At 47.5% G+C, this 26,090-nt stretch overlaps 1 protein-coding gene across 5 annotated transcripts in view; it reads left to right on the forward strand.

The window, feature by feature from the left end:
• Positions 1-26,090, forward strand: part of FAT3 (FAT atypical cadherin 3) — an 846,518-nt gene that overhangs the window by 744,169 nt on the left and 76,259 nt on the right. For all 5 annotated transcript variants that reach the window (XM_075337574.1, XM_075337573.1, XM_075337576.1 and 2 more), the window contains 5 exons: positions 818-1,032; positions 4,446-4,583; positions 7,956-8,099; positions 13,359-13,556; positions 14,834-15,632. In XM_075337574.1, coding sequence (XP_075193689.1) covers positions 818-1,032; positions 4,446-4,583; positions 7,956-8,099; positions 13,359-13,556; positions 14,834-15,632 — 1,494 coding nt within the window. The remainder of the gene's footprint in view (positions 1-817; positions 1,033-4,445; positions 4,584-7,955; positions 8,100-13,358; positions 13,557-14,833; positions 15,633-26,090) is intronic.

Below are 26,090 nucleotides of genomic sequence, written 5' to 3' on the forward strand. Positions count from 1 at the left end.
TGTCACTGAACCAGATGTCACCTGTCAAGCTTCCACTTGGGGGTGCAGGGACATAGAGAAGATCAAACTTCTAAGTTCAGTAAGACAAAAAGCCCATAAGAGGTCACTAGTACAAGTGTCAGAATAGTCAAACAAACTAAAGTCAAAACCAGGATGTCACGTCTAACCAAGGGGGTGAGCAAGCCGTAGTCAAGTGAAAGAAAGGGGGTCGGAAGCCAAGGAGTCACGTCTGGAGCCGAAGGGGATCAAAGCCATAGTCAGGGGACGTAACCAAGATCGGACGCCGGGAGATCAGGTAAGTACAGAGGAGTGATTGAAGGCAGAGACACAGAACGTGACCGGGGTCAGGTAGACAGGATGGGAGGACAGAACTAGGGGCACGGATGTCAGGGCGAAGTAGGAAGGGTAGCGGAACATACCAGAGAGAACTCACAGGAACCAGGGCGCACGCTGCAGAGCACAGCTAATACTGGCGGCATTCCTGAAGTATCCACACAATAATAAAGCGGCAAGAGTCCCGGAACAAGGCACGACCACACAGATCCCTCCCACCAGACTTAACCCTGGCAGAGCATAGCTATAGCCATGCCGTCACTAAGCCTTAATCAGTCCCAAGGGCAAATGTTCAAAGGGGCCTTCATCTGAGATTAACATGGAGGGAACAAAGTAGTGATTGGTAAAATTAAGGTCAAAAATTGTTTTGGAACAGCTGAATTTCAGCCCTTATTCGACTGGTAATGGTGGCAATGATGGTCAGCACCAACTTTTTGGTCTTGAATTCCCCAAAAATTCCATCTAAACTTGTTTTCCTTTTCAGGGACGATTGTAGTCATCAATCCGCTGGACTATGAAGGTTGTAAGAACTTTTTTCTTGTGGTGGAGGCCAAAGATGGCGGGAGCCCTCCACTTAGCGCGGTGGCGACAGTAAACATCAACCTGACGGATGTGAATGACAATCCTCCAACGTTCAGCCAAGAGGTTTACAGCGCTGTCATCAGCGAAGACGCCTCCATCGGTGATTCTGTCATTATGGTGAGTGTCACCGTAAGAGCTTTATTTGAGAACCTATTAAAAGTTTTATGTCGCGGAGTGTTTATTGCTCGGGATTTTATGATTTCCTCCTTACCTGATCGACTCGCGTCCTACCCAAGGTCACGTTATAAAATAAATACCAACAATGTCCTACTAAAATGTAATAAGAATTTTACGAACTGAGTGAGTAAACATGTCCACATCTTGTAAGCAAACATTATACCTTGTACTGAAATGCGTCGGCCATAACAAACGCGTCTAGAGAGTCTTTATAAAACCTAATTACATTTATGGGGCAGCGGAAAGATAAACACAAGCCGCACACTGGGCAAATTATTTTCCTCATGGTCTGTATTTGCTATCGTTATTTAAAACCCCCTTCCCATAAAAAAATATAAAATCAACAATGAAGACCTTGAATTGACCTCTCTGTCCAAATTTGTGTCCAGCATTATGTTAGATATGCCCAGTACTGTGAGATCTAAAATGATGGCCATGCTGGTTACCAACCAGGTCATCATTGTATAACAAAATTGCTGGCAATTTTCTAATGGTCCTTTTTTGGGGGCGACTTAAAGGGTTATCCCCATCTTTCTCGATGAGTAACTTTAGATTTACAAGCATTTTTGAAATTTGCTGATTAATAAAATTGGCGCTTGTTCTTGAGATATTTATATTATTGTTTTGTTTACATCTCCATGCCTAGGATACTGACCACCGTTGCTGTCTAGGTTGTAAACATTTTGCTGAAGATGGCCGGTATTAGGAGGTAACAGTGTGCTCCAGTTGTAGCGCTGGCACCCCTGCACTGCCCTGCCTCTTACCAGCAGAGACGCCAACTCACTCACCACCATGGCCGAACTGCGTCCTCCCCTGCACTCCCACGGTCGTCCATGTGCTCATCTGCCTCCTCCTCCCAGGGATTGCGCACGCCCCACTAGTCCCCCAAGAATGTGCTTAGGGTGCATGCACCTGCTCTGCTCTTAAACGGCTGGTTCACCATTTACAATGACTGAGAAGCACTAGGTACTTAAGGCATACTCCCACTAGGGGAGGTGCCTGCGCAACACCTTTACTTAGTCTCCGTACCCGTCTGGTAGCTAGTTGTCAGATCCTGTGGTCCTGTCCCATAATCTATTCCTGTGCTTGCCTTCCCATACCTGTCTGCCCCTGTCGTGCCCACCGTATCTTTCATGCTCCGGCCATCCTATCTGCCTTAGCAATCCTGGCTGCACCCGCCAGCATCAGAAACTGTGCCGACCCTGCGTTCCCTGCCTTGGGGGTCAACTGCCACAATCCGAGACACTGCCCTGATAGTGGCATCTGGCCTCTAACTCGCTTAGTTAAGCCTTTTCCATGCCAGGGTAAGCCCAGGTTTCCCTTGGGGTCTAGTGGGTCCATTCCTACTACTGCTTACCTCAACAGCGGCAAGAGTTACAGTTTGCACAGGCCATTGATTCCGCTGACTCCGACACTCGCCAACATTAGATACTGTACCCGCCTGCACCTGAGTCCATGCCTGCATTTCCTGCCCTGGGGGTCAGCTGTCACAGTCCCGGACACTGCACTGGGGGTGGCACCTGGTGTCGACCTCGGTGGTCACTTAGTTAAGCCCCTTACACATCAGGGTAAGCTCAGGTTCCCCCTGTGGTCCAGTGGGTCCACTCCTACTACCGCTTACTTCAACAGCGGCAAGAGTAAAGGCCACTTTACACGCTACGACATCGCTAGCAATTGCTAGCGATGTCGAGCGCGAAAGCACCCGCCCTTATCGTACATGCGATATCGTGTGATCGCTGCCGTAGTGAACATTATAACACGCACATACCTGCTATGCGACGTCGCTGTGACTGGCAAACCGCCTTTTTTCTAAGGGGGCGGTTCATTCAGCGATGCAGCGACATCACAGCAGCGTCACCGAACCGCCGCCCAATAGAAGTGGAAGGGCGGAGATGAGCGGAACGTAACATCCCGCCCACCTCCTTCCTTCCTCATTGCGGCCAGCCGCAGGTAAGGTGAGGTTCCTCGTTCCTGCGGTGTCACACATAGCGATGTGTGCTGCCGCAGGAACGAGGAACAACTTCGTACACCGAGCAGCAGCGATATTCGACAATAGTGGGGCATGTCACCGATGAGCGATTTTGACCGTTTTTACGACGATTTAAAATCGCTCATAGGTGTCACATGCAACGGCATCGCTAAAGTGACCGGATGTCCGTCACAAATTCCGTGACCCCAACGAGATCGCTTGAGCAATGTTGCAGCGTGTAAAGCGGCCTTAACAGTCTGCGCAGGCCATGAACTCTGCTGACTCCAACACCCACCTGCACTAGAGACTGTACCCGTCTGCCCCTGTGTCTGTCCCGCATTCCCTGCACTGGGGGTCCACTGCCACGGTCCCAAACACTGCCCTGGGAGTGGCACCTGGCGTCTACCTCAGTGGTTTCTTAGTTAAGTCACTCCCACGTCAGGGTAAGCCAGGGTTCCTCTTGTGGTCCAGTGGGTCCAGTCCTACTACTGCTCGCCTCAACACCAGCAAGAGTTACAGTTTGTGCAGCCATGAACTCCGCTGACTCTGGCACTCACCTGCACTAGAGACTGTACCCACCTGCACCTCTGTCTGTCCCGCATTTCCTGCACTGGGGGTCAGCTGCCACAATCGCAAACACTGCCCTGGGAGTGGCATCTGGCGTCCGCCTCGGTGGTCGCTTAATTAAGCCACTCCCAAGTCAGGGTAAGCCCGTGCTCCCCTTGTGGTCCAGTGGGTCCACTCTTACTACTCCTCATCTCAACACTGGCAAGTGTTACACCAGTGACCCTAGACAGCTGCAAAATAGTACTTACAAGCTCAATAGAAAAGAGCTTGTAAATACTGTTCCTTTTCTATCGTTTAGCAGCAGTGGTCGGTCTCCAAAGCAATGAGTCGAAAGCAGAGAATTGTTAAATTCCTTCCATTTGCAATTACTATCTGACAATATACCTATTTATAAAGATGGGAATAACCCTTTAATGGCTGCCATTTCCTATCCCAGTATTAAACAGACGTCTGCTGGAGTATGAAGCGGCAAAGCTGCACGCCACTTTATAAATTTGGCAAATATTGGACTTTGCGCCATAAGGTGCAATCTACTCCAACTTTTTTTTTTTTTTTTGCAAAATTCATCAGCCGCCATTTTGAAAAATTTGGGGGCAAAAATTCTTAATGAGCACCACAAAACAAAAAAAAAAGTGATGCCGATGATGAATCGGGCACAAAGGTTATTATACGAGCTGCAGGAGTTTCTTTTTACAGAGAGAAGGATTTATTTCCATGAAGATCTCTTCAGGTTGTGCAGTGGATTTACCTGCAGTCCTATGTAAATCCATTTTAATATTTTTATTATTGCTAATAGCCGCATCATTTTTTCTCGTAGGTATTTGCTGAAGACTCGGACAGCCCGCCAAATGGACACATAACCTTTTCTATCATTAATGGTGACCAAGATAAGCAGTTCATGATGGATCCGGTTATAGGACTGATAAAAGTGAAGGACAAGCTGGACCGGGAGCGGGTACGGCGCCATTTTGTTTATTTCGACTTATGTTGAACAGTGACCTAAGTGCTAACAAAGCTGCGATATAATAGCTTCTGCTCTGTCTGTTCACTCCCTGGTCGGCCATGTAAATGGTTGCTATGGAATTTTACTTTTGCCCTGCTGTGGCCACTACAGAGAAAATCCATGTCCTGTCACAAAAACCAGACACGGCCACCATTTTAAGACGACCTTTCCCATCCTTTGTAGTTTCAAAGATCTGTTATTGTCTGAAACCATTCACTATTAGTCAGTGCAATTTAACATAGTAGGCCTCATTCATCAAAACTGGCTATAAGGAAGACTGTCCATAGCAACCAATCAGAGCTCAGCTTTCATTTTTTAAACTGCTCTGGTAAAATGAAAGCTGTTCTGTGATTGGTTGCTATGGGCAACACAGCCAGTTTTTCTTCAGGACAATTTTTGATCAATGAGGCCTAGTAGATTTTTCCACTTTTAGGCTCTGTTAACACTAGAAAAAGGATTTTTCTCAAGACATTTCTTGGGAGTCTAAAAGATTAGCGCACTTGCGATCAAAAAACGCACAGAAAACCGCATTTGTTTTTACCGCGGTTTGGTGCGTTTTTGATGCGTTTTTTCCGCAGGTTGGTCCTTGCCGTTTTTTACCATTATCTATGGCAAAAAACACAGGTACCTGCAGAAAAGAAGTGACATGCACATTTTTTTTCTCAAGAAATTCTGCAGAAAGAATGTTCTTGAGAAAAAAAAACGCAGTGTGCGCACAGCTAATTTTTTTTCCACAGGCTTTGCTGGGGAATGTCTGCAGAAAGGTTACAACCATTTTCTCAAGAAATTTCTGCAGAAAAAACGCAAAAAAAAAAAAGGGGTAAAAACTCAGTGTGTGAACAAGGCCTTATTCTATGTTCACTCGTGTTTTTGCTGAGGTTTTTTCTGCAGCCAAAACCTGTTCTTTTGGAAGTAAAATAAAAAGCTGCTTCCAAAAAAGTAGTTTTTTTGGCTGTGTTTTTGGTGTGTCACTTGTCTACACTACATGTTTAAATAAAGTTAGTTCCATTCACCGCAAAAGCAGATGTTGCGTTTTTGCCCTTTCTCATTGCTTTCAGTGGTGAAAAAAGCCCCACAAAAACGTAATGTGTGAACAAAGTACAGTAAAGTACAGGCTCTGGATTTTTCCACTCTCTTGTCGTGGATTGACAAGACCCAAAGGGTATAATCTGTGACAAATTTATGACAAAAACATTATGTAATAATAATATTTATTCACTTATATAGCGCTATTAATTACCACAGCGCTTTGTATACATCAGCAACACTGTCCCCATTGGGGCTCACAATCTAAGTTCCCTACCAGTATATCTTTGGAGTGTGAGAGGAAACCGGAGAACCCAGAGGAAACCCACGCAAACATGGGGAGAACATACAAACTCCTTGCAGATAATGTCCTTGGTGGGATTTGACTGAACCCAGGACACCAGCGCTGAAAGACTGCAGTGCTAATGTGGCGCCCCTGAGTATATCAGGGTGCTACAGGGTACTGCAATCCTTACCCAGGGTGCACGGCCTACCCCCCATGGCTCCAGGTTCCCAAAATTTGGTGGCACTACCATCAGCACAAATCCCAATCCCACCTCACATCATGACCTGTCAGACACACTGTGGGTTGGTTAAGCTGGAATTGGGCCACCCACCTAGGGGTCAGGCAGACTGGTGGGAGGGAAGTGAGTCAGTCTAGTAGGAGACAAGGGTTGAGTGAGAGCTTTCAAAGAGCTGGAGTAGTAGCTTCCGAGGAGCTAGACTGAGGTTGGGTCGCAGATGGTGGTCCGAGACCAGAGGAGTCGGGGACCGGTGACAGAAGGGTGCGACGGACATAGTCTAGGAGAACTGTCGGCATCAGAAATCCAAAACAACTGACCGGTACCGAGCACGACCGGATACAGGACCCTGGGTCAGGAGCTGGTTAAACGTCCTGATAATTAACCTGGGGAGGGAGAGTCTCTTTATGAAATTCCCTAGGAGCTCAGAGATTGAAGGCGACAGCACACCGCGGGGGATCGGGCTTTCCAGTAATGCGACCCACTAAAATCCCAAGTGCCAGCCATCAAAAGCACAGCTACACTAAAAATATAGTGAGCGGGGCCCCAACAGCTTAAAGCCGAGGGGCCACAACAGAGAACTAACTTGTGCACGGAGGCGGCTCCAGATTACCCAGTGATACCAGTGGGAGCGGACACCTGGACGGGCTCCTCTGTAGAGACTGTGATGCACAGACACTTTGGTTTATCTTCAGTGTGAGTGTCTGCTTTATAATCCTCATCCAGCAGCACGACTACCCGCAGTGAGTAACCTGGCTCCCCTGCACCCTGCGCTCCCAAATATCCCACCAATACCCCAGAGGCCGGGGCCTTCCCTACCTGCGGAGGGACTAAAACCTTGCTGCTCCACACCATCTGCCCCGGTACTCCTTCCAGCAGCGGCGGTACTCCCATTACCGCAAACGCAGGTGGCGTCACAAACTTCTCCCCTGTAAATAATCCCCTTTCAAGGATCGGAGTGTTTGCCGAGCCCGGGTCCGGACCCCTAGAGCCACGACCACTCCGGATCCGAGCACCCCGGTCTGCGCCGGGGCAGCACACTAACCACTGATTCACCGTGCCAGCCCTGTAACTATCTCTCCTGCTCATTATAGTACTGGTCCTTCTACAACAACAAAAATGATACCTGTCTTGTAAGAATCCGATGTACTAGCGCTGAGAAATTGAACTTTGAATCTACATTAAGGGGGCGTGTCCCTACACTCGGTTTATAGACACGCCCACCAATGTACTTCTAGGCTAATTTGCATGTGACTTTGAAGCTCGATTTCTCAACGCTAGTACATCGGATTACTAGAAGCCAAATCTCATTCTTATTCTTTCATTAGGATCTATACAGCCATACCACTAGATTCAGTCATAAAATCCACCCGACAGGTTCCCTTTAAGTCTTAAAAATTCCATATCGCCTTGTAACGTTCTAGATAACATTTGGAGATGTGGCTGCAAGTAACCGCGATGATTTCTAGCAACATATCTTCTGGAACAAAATAGAATTACAGCGACGCAGTCACTAGAGGAAGCCGTGTGTGAAGTGACAAGTCCCCTGGAAGCCGATAAGAATGACTCTTCACACCGTCAGATCATCATATGCTCCCAAGAGGTCCATGTGCTCGGATTATATTTCCCGGCCAAGCAGTGGATAGTCCTGTGGCTCTGAGTTACAATTATATAACGTTTTGGACAATTTACAAGGATAGAAGTTTTATATAAACGCTGTAATCAGAATTACAGTACTTTTTTTTTTTATTATTATTATTTTTATTTTTTTTTTCAGGTATCTGGATATTCACTGTTGATTCAAGCCAGAGATAGTGGTTTTCCACCGCTCTCCTCCACCGTGACCGTGAATATCGATATTTCAGATGTGAATGATAACAGCCCCCAGTTTACACCGGCCAACTACAGCGCCGTCATACAGGTAAGATACAGTGATCCCAATTGCTTATTACAATCTTATAACTTGTATTACTTATCACTATATTTCTATATCATTAGTATTGCTATAAAGTCACTAAAGAAATGAGTTGTTAATGCGTTTCACCTGTAAAAATGGCTGATTATTACCTGAGGATCTGGCATATGTGTTTCCCAAATACTTTAAGATAAGTCATTTTAAAAAATATTGTATGAGTATCGAAAAGAAGTTTTGTTGTTTTTTTTTAACACGTGAAAAAGCACCCCCTATTGTTCTCAGACTAGTATTGCAAGCAAATGCTTCTCGTAACTAGTGATGAGCGGGCACTACCATGCTCGGGTGCTCAGTACTGGTAACTAGTTATGAGCGGGCACTACCATGCTCGGGTGCTCCGTACTGGTAACTAGTGATGAGCGGGCACTATCATGCTCAGGTGCTCACTACTGGTAACTAGTGATGAGCGGGCACTATCATGCTCGGGTGCTAGGCACTCGTAACTAGTGATGAGCGGGCACTATCATGCTCAGGTGCTCAGTACTCGTAACTAGTGATGAGCGGGCACTACCATGCTCAGGTGCTCAGTACTCGTAACTAGTGATGAGCGGGCACTACCATGCTCGGGTGCTCTGCACTCGTAACTAGTGATGAGCGGGCACTACCATGCTCGGGTGCTCAGTACTGGTAACTAGTGATGAGCGGGCACTACCATGCTCGGGTGCTCAGTACTGGTAACTAGTGATGAGCGGGCACTACCATGCTCGGGTGCTCAGTACTGGTGACTAGTGATGAGTGGGCACTACCATGCTCGGGTGCTCAGTACTGGTAACTAGTGATGAGCGGGCACTATCATGCTCGGGCGCTCAGTACTGGTGACTAGTGATGAGTGGGCACTATCATGCTCGGGTGCTCTGTACTGGTAACTAGTGATGATCAGGCACTACCATGCTCGGGTGCTCTGTACTGGTAACTAGTGATGAGCAGGCACTACCATGCTCGGGTGCTCTGTACTGGTAACTAGTGATGAGCGAGCACTACCATGCTCGGGTGCTCTGTACTGGTAACTAGTGATGAGCGGGCACTACCATGCTCATGTGCTTGGTACTCATAACGATCAGTCGGATGCTCGGATGGGCGTCACTCATTTATCAAGTATAATGGAAGTTTATGGGAAACGCGAGCATTTTTCCTGAAGATCTTCATGACACTTTGGATTAGCTGCACCAAAAGCCCTGACTGGAGTAGCATTTCTGGTCCAGCTCACTGAGCTCGTACCATTCAGAAGGGGCACCAAATTAATTTAGTGGCGTGCTTCTTTTAATGAATTCGGTGTCTCTTCTGCCCCATTAAGGCTGTTGAGTATGCACTATGCCAGTCTTGATGAATCAACCCCAAAAAAGGTTTTACCACCCGAAATACCCCTTTAAAGGCTACTCCTTTTTATGGATTTACCATATATATATATATATATATATATATATATATATATATATATATATATATATATATATATATTATTTGCATCCTAACTGCAAAGTTAAGGGACTTTTTTATTTGCTGCTGCAGAGGACTATAAGTCCTATGTCTAGCTGAGTGCAGTTATGTGTGCTCATCCCTCCCTTTCTTCAGTGTTACAGATGACAGCAGATAGGTAGAGGGTGTTATACACAGATATACACTGTGTGAACTAGGGAGAAAGCATGTACAGTGTCAGGGAGGGCAGAGAAAACATGAAGAGTAAATAAGTGCAGGATAGAAGCTGTGTTGATATAAGTACTATTGAGGACACAGGGCTCACTACCAGCCTATATTACTGAGAGAAACACTCCCAAAATAAAAATAAAAAATTCCAAACTTAAATGATAATAAACTGTATATCAAGGGGTCTAAAAATGACTGACGGGATTAAGAGTGCAATTTTATTTAATCAAGGTAACCACTAACATGTAAAAATCATTTTTTCCAAACGTGTCCAAAACTTTTAAGCTGCAATACCACCTAGAACCTGAAGATGAGAGGGGGCGGTGTCTGTGAAAAGAAAAAACACTTTTTTTTATCTAATCGTAGAAAGTCCAATTAATTCTAATTTATACAGTTGAAGGCGAGATGCATGCACCGGAATAAGAAGACACCCACCAGTGTCAGGCCAAGTTGTGCCATTATATTGCGGGTGCAGCGACTCGCCTAATGCTTTTCCTTTATGCATTAATGGTAATATAGTCATTTTTCTAACAGTCTGCGGAGAATTATCCTCTTTGCCCGGTGTCTGTGGCGCTCAGAAGAAGATGCTTAATGCATAATGCAGGTCACGGGCGGATTAGCCTTGTAAACAAGGAGAGGTATCAACTAATCTCTTGACCGAGGATTAAATGTGACTTGCGCCTTAGAAATCACTTGTGTGAGTCCCTAGCCGAGAGCTTCATTACTGGTCTGTAATGAAGGAGCCAGGCTTCTACGTCACGGTGCCGAGCCTCGGCTATTGATTAATGGATTTTCAAATATAAATCTGGGAGATATGAACATGAGGCGCTCGCTGATATGTTCATCCAAGCTAGGAGGAGAATATTCAGTAACTTTTTGGCACTCAAGTTGTAGCGCCCCTGAGACCCTCAAGGAACTACAGGGAATTGCATCCTCTTGGGGATGCAGGATCTACCCTCTGGGACATGGAGTACCAGTGCCGATTCCACCAAAACACGACCAAAATCCTAGTTCTCCTCTCCACACTGGGTTAACCACGTAAGGGGATGGTCGCCATGGAAACGAGTCCCTGGGTATAGCCAGCCTGGTGGGAGGGGTCAGTCGGTAGTGAGGAGAGAGTGGAGTAGCACACAGGAGAGGTGTGCGGACGTGCCTGAGCTGGGTCCGTGTAACGGTGACCCCGGGGGCACAGGAGAGAGGTTGCCAGGACGGGTACCGAGATATCGCTGGGACCGGAGCACGCACGGGGCACAGGGCCCTAGGTCAAGCAAACAAAGTACGCATTTTGAACACTTGTCCTGTGTTCTTTATTACAATGAAATGGAAAGACAAGGCATAGCTACGCGTTTCGAATGCTGTCCTCATTCTTTATAAAAGCACAAGGTGGAAGGAAAAGACAAAGCTACGCATTTAGAACGCTGCCCTGCATTCTTTATCAAAGCACAAGGTGAAAGGTAAAGGCAAGTCTACGTTTTTCGAACACTGTCCAATGCTTTGATAAAGAACACAGGTCAATATTCAAAATATGTAGCTTTGCCTTGTCCTTCCACCATGTGCTTTGCAATGTGATTATAAACCATTTCCTACTCAAATAAAAAAGAAAATGTTATCTAGAAAATGGAACCTAGGTTTTTTCTATTCATCTACCGTTTATTTGGTCTCGCCACGGTTCCGTGCATGCCGGATTCTACAATTGAATGATGGCCGGCATTCCTTTTTTCCGTTGTATCACACTTTTGTAGAGGTGCATGGCAACATTTCTCTACCTCCTACCTCTACCTCCCTCCATTTTCATAAATCCAAATCCAAGTATTCTCCCCCAGAAGCAACGCTTTTATCTCTGAGGTTATGGCGTCCAATTAAGCCTTTACGGCAGCAGACGGAGGCTGTGTAGCTCCATATTATATTGTAGGTTTCTATTATCAAAATAGCATTAAAATATACTCCTTTATTAATATAGACCTAAAAAGAGCAACGTTAATTACTCTAATACAAACAAGTCAGACTCATAAAGCCATCACTATCTACGGTGAATACACCATGGCCACTTAGGCCTTGGGTCCAGCTTGAGACCTAGTTGTGGTCCGTCCTTGTGAGGATGGAAGTTTGGGGCAGCAGTCATTTCTTTCTTTTTTTGTACCCAAGGAGTGGTAGGGTCAGTATATGGTGGACGACTCTACTGATTGGGATCAAGAGACTGCATGACCTCACACGAAAAGGGACTGGGTGAGACCATTCCTTTTCTAATACCTGAAAATCTATTGGGTATTAACGTATTTGTATGACTGACCACTGTCAGGAAGATGAATGCATATTGATTTTTTTTTTTTAGGTATTATTTCTTTTGTTGTGTTTTTTTGTCAATTGGACCACTGTCCTTTGCTCACAGCAACATCACTTTTTGGTTTTGTTTGTTTGGTTTTTTCTTGTGTTTAATTTCTCTTGTGGCCATCACTAGATAGGACCCCTGTTGGGTATGTCCTTTAATTGGCTGACCTAAGTGGCCATGGTGTATTCACCGTAGATAGTGATGGCTTTATGAGTCTGACTTGTTTGTATTAGAGTAATTAACGTTGCTCTTTTTAGGTCTATATTAATAAAGGAGTATATTTTAATGCTATTTTGCACACTAACTAATTGGGATTGCTGATTTACAGGTTTCTATTATCAACATCATTGTAGATGAAACAAGACAAAACAATCACTGATCTCGGGGAGACCAGCCAGAGAAAACACTGCCGGCAGCCAGCGAGGGCGCTCAACACAGTGAAATCCTAGGTGCATTGCCCCCTGGGAAATATGCAAATCAAATAAGTCAGTGGAGCCTCTGTTAGGAGTCTCGACACAGAAACTAGCCAGATATCCCTCCGGGAATGACCTAGCCAAGGAGTGGCTCTATTTAGCAGACCACCATATTAAGTGTCCCTTTCAGTCAATATCCAACTCTTTGACAAGTTTAAAGATATGACAAGGGAAATACCAAGGCCAGGTATCCATCCACAGACAGCTGTTTCGGGTATTGCCCCTCATCAGTGTGTAGGATTCTGGCCATGTGGGAGCATCATATCTTTAAACTTGTCAAAGAGTTGGATATTGACTAAAAGAGCCACTTAATATGGTGGTTATGGTGGTCTCCTAAAAAGAGTCACTCCTTGGCTAGGTCCTTCCCGGAGGGATATCTGGCTATTTTCCGTGTCGAGACTCCTAATAGAGGCTCCACGGACTTTTTTGATTTGCATCATTATAGATGGGGATATTTCACGGGACATATTGTGTGAAAAAGGTTTCTTAAAGGGGGTTTTCATAAAAATTTTTGCGGCAGGTTCCTCTTAGAAAAACTGGCAATTTTTCATCTGCTACAAGAACTGAAGAATTAAGTCCAGAGCCTTTATCTAGGTCAATGGAGATTGTGCAAGCTAAGACATAAGATGTCAACATTGGTGGATCAACCCATCGTTGATCCAAATGTAGAAGTTTTGGAATTTGACTGGAAAACAAGATTCTTTATTTTACTTTATGCTACATACAGGAACTTTTGACATAATAGTAAACTTTATCTTTTAGGAGAACAAGCCTACCGGGACGAGTATTCTCCAGCTGGTGGTCACCGACAAAGATTCGTACCATAATGGACCACCGTTTACATTCACCATAATTAGTGGAAATGAAGGCGGCATGTTTGTTCTGGATCAGTCGGGAGTCTTACGTTCTGCTGTAGTTTTTCAACACACGATCGCAAATGAGCATCTTCTGAGCATACAGGTATTTCAAGGTCTATCTTGTTGGGGTAGAATTTAAGATAATTTTAGGAGAGAAGTCACGAACCTTCAGAGTAGTGATGGACGAACTTGTAGATAACCGGGATCGGCTGGTCCAACCGGGTTTAAGAAACAATAAAAACCCGGTTCGGGCCCGGAATTGATCCCGGATATCTGACTGGACGCCGGTCCCCATCTAAGTCTATGGGGACTGGAATAAGGCGCTTTAAAATGGTGGTAGAAGGGATAGGGGGATTGGAGCAAGCGCGTTATACTTACCAGAGTCTCTCGCATGGCTCTAACGATACTTCCAGGGCTGCTCATTAACCTTATACATATGCACTGCTTCCCCTGGCCACCGGCAGTCCCCACGTCTCTGATTGATTGCAGTCAGACGCACCCCCACTATGTGTGACAGCGTGTCTGACTGCAATCAATCACAGAAGATGTGTGCATCTCTATTGGTGTAAAAATAAATAAATAAAACAATTGCCTTAGGGTCCACCCATATTATGATACCTAGCACAGATAAAGCATACGGCTACAGGCTGCAGCCCTCAGCCGCATGCTTATCTTGCTGTGTATAAAAATAAGAGGAACCGCATACGGCTTTTTTTTAGTTATCTAAATAAATAATTTAAAAAAAATGTGCTGTCCCCCCTCCCCTAATTTTGATACCAAGCCATGATAAAGCCAACAACCTGGGGCTGGTATTCTCAGGCTGGGGAGACCCAAGCTTATTAGGCCCCCCCAGCCTAAAAATAGCAGCCTGCATCCACCCAGTATTGCCGTATCCATTAGATGCGGCAATCCTGGAACTTAACCCGGCTAATCCCGATTGCCCTGGTGTAGTGGGAATCAGGGTAATATGGGGTTAATGACAGCGGACAGCTGCCACTAAGCCCTAGTTTATTAATAAGAGGTGTCTATGAGAACCCCCTCATTACTACAGGAGAGAGGACACTGCATATAAGAGCTGACACTACAGGAGAGAGAATCTTGGAGAGAAATAGAGATATCTGTGACTTTTATCTTTATTTCAAATGTCTTATCAAGATACCAGAGAATATTTTTTAAGGGTGGGGCATGGGGGTTTGAGGGCAAAATGTAACTATAAATTGAATTTGAGGATGAAAGGATTAAATTCATGACAGTGAAGAAGTAGATCCAGCCAGAAAGATTGACTAAATCTAGTAAGACATATTTTGATCTTCTTGACAATTGGACCTATTGTCCTTTGTTTTTTTAAAAATAGACTTATTTTTTCTTTTCTTCAAACAGGTGAAAGACTCGGGTAAACCACCAATGGCCTCTCAAACCTTCGTACACATAAGAGTCATTGAAGAGAGTGTCCACAAACCTTCCGCCATCCCACTAGAGATATACATTGTCACCATGGAAGATGACTTCCCAGGAGGAGTCATAGGCAAGATTCACGCCACCGATCAGGATGTCTACGATGTCCTCTCCTACACCCTCAAATCAGAGCAGAAAAGCTTGTTCAAAGTGAACAATCATGACGGGAAGGTCATCGCCCTCGGAGGTCTTGATGGAGGAAAATACAACCTGAACATATCGGTTAGTGATGGCCGCTACCAAGTGTCGGTTGACGTGACGGTCCACGTTGAGCAGTTGATTCAGGATATGTTGTACAACGCCGTCACAATCCGTTTCGAGAATATCTCTCCCGAGGATTTTGTGGGCCTTCATTTGCACGGCTTTCGACGTACCCTCCGGAACGCGGTTCTCACGCAGAAAGAGGACAGCTTGTATATAATCAGCATCCAGCCGGTGGCAGGCACAAACCAGCTGGACATGCTTTTCGCTGTACAAATGCAAAGCGGAGGTTTCTACAAGCCGGCGTATTTGATTCAGAAGCTCTCAAATGCAAGGAGACATTTGGAAAATGTAATTCGGATATCAACAATCCTGGAAAAGAATTGCTCGGGATTGGATTGTCAGGAGCAACATTGTGAACAGACGTTGTCGATAGATTCCCACTCGCTAATGACCTACAGCACCGCCAGAATCAGCTTTGTATGTCCCCGCTTTTATAGGAACGTGCGCTGCATATGCAATGGTAAGTAAAGGCATGGCGTCATGGTTTGTACTTTGCTTTGTAGAGTAATATTGTGGTTGTCTAGATTTGTAAAACATGGCTGCCTTTTTCCAAAAACTGTGTCTCCTCATCTACTACAGGACAGGTTGTGTCATCATTAAAGTGAATAGTACAGAACTGCATTGCCAGACACAACCTGGAGGCTGCAGTAATGTTGTTTTAGAAAGAAGGTAACTTATTGATCAGTGGTAATCCGACCTCTGGGACCAATCTGCAGAAAAGGGGCACTTTTATCCTCCTTATGTCACAATTGTCAAGACCTGTGAAGACTACTGAGTCTGGTACTGTGCCTGCTAATTTCTCTGTCTGTGATCAGTGCAGGGAGACTCAGACGTCGACCCACAGACTTGCAGTTTATAGGCAGTCTAGAAAGAGTTCAGCTCTAATGGTCTGCTTGTTAGTCTTTTTGATCACATGCTGTTGGAGAGACAGTCACATTCGCTCCCCTCCTATATATGCTGGCTGGACAATTTCATTAATGCCATCTATAGCAAGTCTATACTGGTCTGGTAAGGTGGTGTGATCCAGACTTACTGGTGGTTGTAGTACTTTACTGCTGTGAGCGGTTGTGGTGTTGGTCCTTGTTGTCCTTTTGTTCTTGCCTTAAGGCCCCGTTACACGCAACGACGTATCTAACGATATATCGCCGGGGTCACGGATTCCGTGGTGCACATCCGGCATCGTTAGCGACGTCATTGTGTGTGACACTAACGAGCGACCGTTAACAATGGAAAATACTCACCAAATCGTCCATCATTGACACGTTGTTCATTTTCAAAAAAATCGTTGATTGTTGAGGACGCAGGTTGTTCGTCGTTCCCGTGGCAGCACACATCGCTACGTGTGACACCTCCGGAACGACGAACTACAGCTTACCTGCGGCCGCCGGCAATGAGGAAGGAAGGAGGTGGGCGGGATGTTACGGCCGCTCATCTCCGCCCCTCCACTTCTATTGGGCGGCCGCTTAGTGACGCCGCTGTGACACCGCACGAACCACCCTGTTAGAAAGGAGGCGGTTCACCAGCCCCAGCGACGTCGCTAGGTAGATAAGTACGTGTGACGGCTCCGAATGATATTGTGCACCACGGGCAACGATTTGCCCGTGACGCACAAACTACGGGGGCGGGTACGCTCGCTAGCGATATCACTGCGTGTGACGGGGCCTTTACTTCTTAATCTCTTACTGTTTGTTCCTGTGAGTTTGCAGTGGATCTAAAGGCCCCGTCACACACAACGAGATCGCTAACGAGATTGTTGCTGAGTCACGGTTTCTATGACGTAGCAATGATCTCGCCAGCGATCTCGTCATGTGTGACACTTACCAGCGATCAGGCCCCTGCTGTGAGTTCGCTATTCGTTGCCGAATGGTCAGGACCACTTTCTTCAAAGGCGATGTCCTGCTGGGCCGGACACATCGCTGTGTTTGACGCCTACCAACTACCTCCTAACAGGGTGCCAACAACCGCCGAGATCGTTATACAGGTCGCTCATCTTTACTGCGTCGATGGTAAGGTCTGACTGTGTGACATCTCTCCAGTGACCTCCCAGTGACTTACCAGCGATCCTTATCAGGTGGAATCGTTGTTGGGATCGCTGGTAAGTCGTTGTGTGTGACTGGGCCTTAAGTTTTTTTTTTTCCCTTATCTGTCTTTATCTGTGTTGCCATCAAACTCCTGTTTTTTACTTCCCTGGGGGGGAAAGCAGATTAGTCCTGGCCAGGAGACTAGCCAGGTATGGGACTCAGGCACCCCCACTATTCGGGGTAACCCTGGGGTTAGGGGTAGCCTAGGGTACCCTGGCATGAGGTATAGTATAGAAGCCCCTGTCTTGTGCTATCCAACAGTCACATCGGGACACCTTACAATGGATCTGTGTGCATATGGTCAACCAGCTCTCTATTTTTTCCTTATGGGACTGCACTTGTTTTTTTCCAGCAACCAAATAGACAATTAATGAAGCAATGAACCTGCTCCATTTCGAAATGGTGATAGAAATGCCACCATCGGATATTTAAGTTCCCCATTTTGACAATCGGTGTGCGCCCCACCAGTTAGACCTCCACTGATCATTAAGTTATCACTAGTGATGAGGGAGCACTACTATGCTCGGGGCTTGGTACTCCTTAAGAGCAGTCGGACGCTCGGATAGGCACAACTCGAGCACCTGTGTATGATGGAAGTCAATGGGTGACTCAAGCAATTATCTGGAAATCTGGAAAACTGATCTAAAGACTTGTCGAGCCAAAAGGGAAGGTCACGTGTGTATAGCGCTCCTGTAAGTTTGGGTCCAGCACTTGATTCCTGTATTGAAGACCCGGCTAGATACTTCTCCGACAATCTTGGTAGTAGAGTTGAACAACTGTCAATATTTAGATCTACTTTTTTTCATTGACTTTTTTTGGGGGGAGGCACGAGTTTTAATTGTCCATCGTTGACTGTGATACATTTTGATGAGTCCATAATTTACTCCCTGTTGGAATTTTAATGATGGCCCCTTTGTTACATGAGCAATTGAATGATAACCAATGTGCAATAGCGGGTACTGTTATTTGGGTACTAGAATGAACTTATAGTTGGAAACTCTATGGCATAGTTACGTATATTTATACATTGTGCATCATTCATAAGAGTGGCCCTGTACACAGCTCTGGGTGGGTAGTGAAATAGTGTTGTTGTCATGCTTTAAAGGTGTTGCCCAGTGATAAAAGTCTGCAGTCACAAATAGTGCACACTGTCAGGATTCTCCGGTGTTGCCAGTGAGAGCGAGCTGTAACATGACTACAGGTATGCGATTTGCATACATGTGGTCACATGCCCACTAGACGTGCTCGATTCACTTGCTCTGAGTGAAGCTGATTACATCTAGTTGGATGCAAATTGAATACTTTCGGTTACATGACCGCCGTCTCTTGGCCTGAACACCAGGGAATCCTGACAGTGTGCAGTATGGATTCAGAGGTTTGCAGAGAGTGACTGCAGACATTTATCACAAGACTGGCAACCAAAGTCTTACCATTTTAAATAGATATTCACCTATCAGACCCCTTTTGTTACTCAACACTGCTATCCCTGCCCCTTACTGGTTTTCTCGCTTCCGCTTCTTCTATTGGATGTGATTTAACTGCTGCAGCCAATCACCAGTGTAACACTGGTGTTCCTGCACTGTCCTGCTGACTCCTCCGGTAAGAACGCCGACGTGCTCACCACCGCAGGCAGGCATTGGTTTCCTCCCCGATCCTCTTGCCTACCCCATCCGGGGAGCTTTTTCTGTTTCAGAGCCTGTTCAGGCCTCCTGGCAGGATCCTTAAGGCACTCATGCTCCTGGCCTTTTAAAGGGACAGTGCGTGCACTCTAAAGTGTCCCCAGCCTGTGGCTGAGAGTCTTGTTGTACTTAAGGCACCTTCCCCAGCAAGGAGGTGCCTGCACAATTAGGTTTCTAGTGTGGTCTGTCCCGCTAGCTTATACAGTCTTCCTGTCAGTCTTTAGTATCGATTCCTGCTGATTACCCTGACGCCATCCAGTTTCCATACTGATTCCTACTTTCTCCCACACATTCCTGCCTGCCCACTCGTACCTGTATTCCTGACCCTCTAATCAGCTGCTGCAGTACCGGGGAGAATGGTACTTGGTGTCTACCGGCAGCTCCAGCCACCCTCATGATCAGAGGCTCTTTTGAAGACCCGGTAGACACTTAGTTACGCCCCTTCAAGTTAGTCTGGTTGTGGCGCAGTGGGTCCACAACCGCCAGCGTGACAACCAGCCTCTGATTGGCTGCTTCTATCTGAGCAGATGCATTGGTCATATGATATCACCCATCAGTAGAGGAAGTGATAAAACCAACGAGCAACACTGGAACAGCGGGGAGGAACGGCGGGGAGGAACGGCGGGGAGGAACGGCGGGGAAGCCAGTAGGTTTGTTTCTCTTTTCTATGGAATTATCATGAATTTATTTTGTAACTAAAATAGAAAAATTGTAGACAATCCCTTTAAATCAAACAGGCATTAAAGTGTTAATACCGTATCTTGGGGTCTGCACTGACTCGTGGCCAAAACCGCTTCAACAGGCAGAAATCTAAGAAACCAACCTATTAGTTAATCCGGTGCTGCGCTCCATGCCGGGAATGATTGTAGGGTTTGGTATTTTTAGAAAATCACGGTCAATCGGCGGTGGCCGTCTCCGTCTAATTATATATTTCTCGAAAGTCGTAGGTCTATCCAAGAGAAGCAACGGCAGAGGAACAGCTGGGGCCATTGTTTCGTCATTCATCAGGAGTGCCGAGGAGGGGGGGGGACGCGGATGAGCCCCTCTTGTACGGCCCGAGAGCCTAAACATAGGTTCACTGCTGCAGACGAATTAGCGAATGCATTAGTGTGAATGGATGCCAACCCGCCACTTATAGCACTTACAGAAACAATGCTTGTCTTATGGTCACAAATTAGAAGACTGCCGCGTTCCCTCTCTATGAGCTTTCCAGGGATTGTGCTGCAGAAACACGGAGATTTTCACATTCCTGTCATATTATTATGACATATTCTAATTGCTAAAAAAAAAAAAAATTCCTGCACATATTAATTCCCGGCCCCGTGACATTCGCGGCGTCGCTTTCCTTCCCCTTTGTGGGATTTTCACTCCGACTTTTAACAAGGTCATTAATGGAATCCGAAGACTTTTATCGATGGATGAAACGTTTCCTCTTCATTTCCTGTAAATAGAAAACATAACAGAAATATAATAGTGATCCGCCCGTTATATATACAGTACAGACCAAAAGTTTGGACACACCTTCTCATCTCTAGAACGACTGTTAAGAGGAGACTTTGTGCAGCAGCCTTCATGGTAAAATAGCTGCTAGGAAACCACAGGCAACCAGCAGAAGAGGCTTGTTTGGGCTAAAGAACACAAGGAATGGACATTAGACCAGTGGAAATCTGTGCTTTGGTCAGATGAGTCCAAATTTGAGATCTTTGGATCCAACCATCGTGTCTTTGTAGAAAAGGTGAGCGGATGGACTCTACATGGCTGGTTCCCACCATGAAGCATGGAGGAGGAGGTGTGATGGTGTGGGGGTGCTTTGCTGGTGACACTGTTGGGGGTTTATTCAAAATTGAAGGCATACAGAACCAGCATGGCTACCACAGCATCTTGCAGCGGCGTGCTATCCCATCCGGTTTGCGTTTAGTTGGACCATCATTTATTTTTCAACAGGACAATGACCCCAAACACACCTCCAGGCTGTGTAAGGGCTATTTGACTAAGAAGTAGAGTGAAGGGGTGCTACGCCAGATGACCTGGCCTCCACAGTCACCAGACCTGAACCCAATCGAGATGGTTTGGGGTGAGCTGGACCGCAGAGTGAAGGCAAAAGGGCCAACAAGTGCTAAGCATCTCTGGGAACTCCGTCAAGACTGTTGGAAAAGGCTACTTTCACACATCAGTTTCCTGCATTCAGGCACAATCCTTTTTTTTCCTGATCCAACGGATTCGGCAAAAAAATGTAAAAACCGTATCTACTGGATCCGTTTTTTAACGGATTTGTTATGCCGGATGCGTAAAAAAACTGATCCGTTGGATCCGTTTTGCATACGTTTTGTCCGTTTTTGTTTTTTTTTTGCTGGATCCGTTTTTTCAAAACATTGGAGCATGCTCAGTTTACAAAAACGGATCCATCAGCCGCATCCGTATTTTGCCGCATTACGCCGGATCCATAGGCTTCCATTGTAAAACACGCCGTATCGCGCCGGATCCGGCGCGATGCGGTTTTTTTAAGGGGCCAAAAAACATTACATGAAACGTTCCATCCGGCCGCCGCATTAATTAATTTTGCCGCATCCGGAAAAAAACGGATGCAACGCAAGGCCATCAGGCACAATCCGGTAACAATCAAATCTATGGGGATAAAACGGATGCTGTACCGGATCCGTTTTACCTGTTTTTTCCGGATTGTGCCTGATGGAAAAAACATGACGTGTGAAAGTAGCCTAAGACATATTTTCAGTTGTTTCACACTTTTTTGTTAAGTATTTCATTCCACATGTGTTAATTCCTAGTTTTGATGCCTTCAATGTGAATCTACAATTTTCAGAGTCCTGAAAATAAAGAAAACTCTTTGAATGAGGAGATGTGTCCAAACTTTTGATCTGTACTGTAGCTTCCTTTAGAGCAGCAGCACTAAGTTTTTTTTCCGATGTAGCTGAATTTTTTTTCCCAATGCCACAAAAGGAGGTAAAAAAAAAAAATAGCAAAGTGACTCTGATTGCTTCATTGAAGTCAATGGCCCTGTTGGCGGTTTCGCCTTAGTCCCGCTTTTTCAGGGCTTCAGAGCAGCCAGCCTTTAGGCTATATTTTTTTTTCTGCAGCCAAACCCTGCTCTTTTGGCAGTAAAAACACTGCATTCAAAACACCTGTTTTTGCCATTTTTGGAGCACTTTTTGGATTCGGATTACATATGTGCTTTGTTTCATTAATTAGGTTCATTCACCAAAAAGGCCCCGAAAAGCACTAATGCATTTTTTGCAGCGTTTTTTTAATTTCCTTCTTCTATGAGTGAAAGAAACTTAAACACAGCAATAAAATGCTCCAGAAATGCTGCATGTATACATACCCAAAGTGTGAGTTTATTCCTGATCTTGCTATTTTTTTTGTAACCAAGTTGTTCGGAAAATCAATTGATGCTGCAGTCAATCAGTATCACGGTGACTATGGGATAGCTTGGAACTGGGGCTCCTAAGCTGCCCCTCAAGCTAGAGGGTTCCTATGCTATCCCTATTCTCAAGGATACTCCTGATGGTGGAGAGTTTGGGAACATAGCGGGTGCCCTTTAATCCTGGAGATGATGAATTGTGGGCCATATTAAAGAGAAATTACTTGATTGCTGAGGCTGTCACAATGGATGGCTTCATCACAGAAAACTGCGAGTGGAAGCCACCATCATGTGGGATGACCTCAGGGATACTCCTGATGGTGGAGATGCATGAGTCTCCTTCCTGGCACTGCAACTGAGCAGTCCTGATCTGATTTCCCCTCCCCCCAGGGAAGGATGGCACTGGAGTGTGTAGAAACCCACAGATAAAGGCAGACAATAGAAAAACAAAACTATGTAAAAAAGCACACACATAGGTAAAGACTATAAAAGATTCAGGAGGAAAACGAGCAAGAATGCAGGTACAAAACAACAGGGGTAAACTCCACAACTACACCAAGCAATGAGCACAACTTTCACCAAACAATCTGGGACACTACAGCTCACAGACCAACATAGAGTAAACTATAGCTGGCATGGGTAGAAGGATTCAACCAGCAGAAGTAGGAGGGGAGCAGATGTGATAGGCCTCTCCACAACATGTGGTCAAAGGAGCAAGTGTCGCGGGCGGGGAGGAGGGTGTCAGCACACCGCGCTCACCCCTTCTGCTCGGGTCCGGCAGTTGCTCCTGGTGGCTCGAGCTGTGGGCCGGATCCCGGGGTTTCTCGAGCGACACTCCTCGCCCGTGAGTGAAAGGGGGTGTTTGTTGGGTGTGGGGATTGTTATAGTTCGTGACGCCACACACGGTTGTGGTGATTGCACCACCGCTGCTCAGTACGGGGGTCCCGGGGATGGTGATGCGGAGCAGCCAGGTGTTGTGTTGCCCCTCCGTGGGTAGGGGTTGGTGATCCCGGGGCCCAGTGAAGAGGTGTAAAGTGTAGGGCCCGGTGGGCGCAGGGACGCGGGGGCAGCGCTGTGCCTTGCGGCACTGTGGTACTCACTCAGCCTGAGACACGGACACAGTTTGTACGGTAAACCAACGGCTGGTAGGACGGTCCCACAGACGGCTGCACCTGCACTCCCGGTAGGTGACGGTGACGTCTCTCTTCCTTGCACCTGTGTTGTCTGATGGTAGCGGTGGATTCCCTCCGGTTACCCGCTCCCCGACTGCAATCTGGGCCGGAGGAGCTCTACACTTTGCCCGCAGGCGCTGGCCCTGGGGAAACTGGTGCCCTGGCGGTGGCGGTGTCTCCCCGGTAATGGTTGGGCTGTTGCCGTCAATCGGGACTTGGTTGTTGGGGGATCTACGTCCCCTTCACTGACGGATTCGGCAAATTTGGCGACTCCTAGCCTTGCCGGGGTCCGAGAGGCCCCTGCCCTGGTGCTGACTGTCCTTCGGAACACTGCTCCAGACCACCGGGCACACAGCCAACGGGGTCCTTCCAGGAACTTCCAAACGGTCCCCCTCCAAACAGTCACCGCCGTCGCTGACCTTGCTGTTCTGGCCCTACACAAAGCTGGGCTCTCAGGCTCTCTTTCCTTCTGTCACTTTACTTGCTTTCACTTCTTGTTTGCTCTCTCACTTAGCTCCTCACTCCTACTCCTCCCTGAGCTATCTGCCTGGAACTTCCTGCCTCCAGAGTTGTGAGCTCCTTGGTGGGCGGAGCCAACCGCCTGGCCCACCCCCTGGTGTGCATCAACAGACTCCTGGAGGAAGGCAACAAGGATTTCTGGTTAGCAGGTGTGCCTACCTGGAGTGTGGGGTGTGGTGGTGTTGTGACCTGTGTCCCCTGGCTTGCCCAGGGCGACACATTCCCCCTTAGCAAAATGCAGACCGTCCGCGGGCTGCCGTCCTACACCGGTTTTATTTTTCTGTAAAAAGGGGATAACAGGGTTAAGCAAAACATAAATACATTTTTAATCAAAACTCTTCCCAAGACGGGAGGCACATTTTCTTAAACGTTGCAACGGTTTACGGCTACGGTTTCCGCTCTCTCCCACCCAAGCAACCTGGCCCTGATGCTGCCCCTAAAGCCCAGGCAGCACCCCTTGACCCACAGTCCAGCACAAGTTACCCGAGCGGGATCTGTCCTTCCCCTCCAGAGGGTAGCCACCGGTTCCTTTGGTGGCTGGGCCCTGGCCTGCTCTGCTCAGGGCCCTCCCTCCAACCTGCCTCTCCGGAGGCGGCATTGCGGAAACGGTAACGGTAACCAACATATTTACAAGCCACTTAACGTTTGTGGTGCCCTGCAAGTTCACGGGCTTGTCCATGGATAGTTCCCATGCATTTTAAACGGTCCCCACAGGGACAACGGTGCCGGCTCCTGCCGGTTGCAAATCAACAAACAGATAATCAGGTAAACTTCTTCGGTATAATCACTTTCATTTTTCAAAACTTTCCAAACTTTTCAAACAAACAGCAAACTTCTGGTGGTCCCCACGGGGACGGTGCAACGGGCATCCGCTGCCCTACTCCGGTCCTCCTGCTGCTTCACCCGAGGGAGGGGGTGCAGAGCTCGCCTTGCTCTCCGGGCTACCCTTCAGCTTTACATCCAGGGCAAACCACCCCCTCTCTCCGCAGTGCCGGGTGTAATGCACCATGTCCCCCGGTATAAGATTGCGGCCAGGATGCTCCTCGGGCAGATGGGCGTTCACGTCCCGCCGGGCCACAAACACCTCGGCCTCCAGGCCCGGTTCGTAGATGAAGCCGTAGCCCCGGCGGATATCAAACCGCCTCACCTGCCCCTCGTAGAACGGGCCCCGGACACGAAAGGTCGCTTGCCGCAGGTTTTCTTTTTCCCGTATGGCTCGGGCCACCAGCTCGGCTTTCCTTCGCTCCCTCTCCGCGATCTCCAGGCCCAGCTTTGTCGGCTCCCTGTCCCAGTATGGCGCTGCTGCCAGCTCCGGCGCACGGGTTGAGCCCCGCGGGACGTCCAGCACGTTACCCACTGTCAGGAAGGTGGGTAGCGTATCCCGCGGTGTCATGGCCTTGGGCGCTGCCTTGCAGCAACAACCCGGCGCCACCTCAGCCGAGGTGTGGGGGATGGGCACAGGGGCTTTCCGCAGTTGGGCCTTCGGCTCGGAGCGGGTCATCGGCTCCGGCTCGGGGAACTGCTCGGGGACTGTCTCTGGCACAATCTTCGAGGACTTCCAAGGCAATGCCTCCGGTTTGCTACGGGCTCCGGCTACAGGTCGGTCCGCTGGGGCGGACGGGCTGGGTATCGCTACCGGTTGCGGTGGCAGCGGGCCTAGTGGCGGGGTCACGGCCTCCGAGACGGGTGGCGAGGGAGGCAACGGGGGGAGAGGGCTTGGACCGGGTCCCTCAGCCGCAGCGACCGGTCCCTCCGGGACATAGGGGCGTGGGTAACTCACCCTCCCTTCCTCCGCTTCCTCCTCGCGTCTCCGCACGGTGGCTATAACGTCCGCCATGTCGGTCTCCCACTCCTCCAAGAGGAGCTGCATCTTGACCTGCAGCCTTAGGTGGAGCTGCGCGGTCCGGATCTCCACCCACGCTGCGGTTCCCGGTGCGGGGGCCACGGTGTTTCGGGACGGCATCCACATGGTGTCTTTTCTGTTTGCTTCCAGGAACGGTTTTCTGGCAAGGTCCTGGCGTCCCTGCTTTTATAGCGGCGACTACATGCCGCCAGCCGCCATCGCGTCCCCCATAGCTCTTTCCGGCC

This window comes from Anomaloglossus baeobatrachus, chromosome 2 (assembly GCF_048569485.1).
Source record: "Anomaloglossus baeobatrachus isolate aAnoBae1 chromosome 2, aAnoBae1.hap1, whole genome shotgun sequence".
Lineage (NCBI taxonomy): Eukaryota > Metazoa > Chordata > Amphibia > Anura > Aromobatidae > Anomaloglossus > Anomaloglossus baeobatrachus.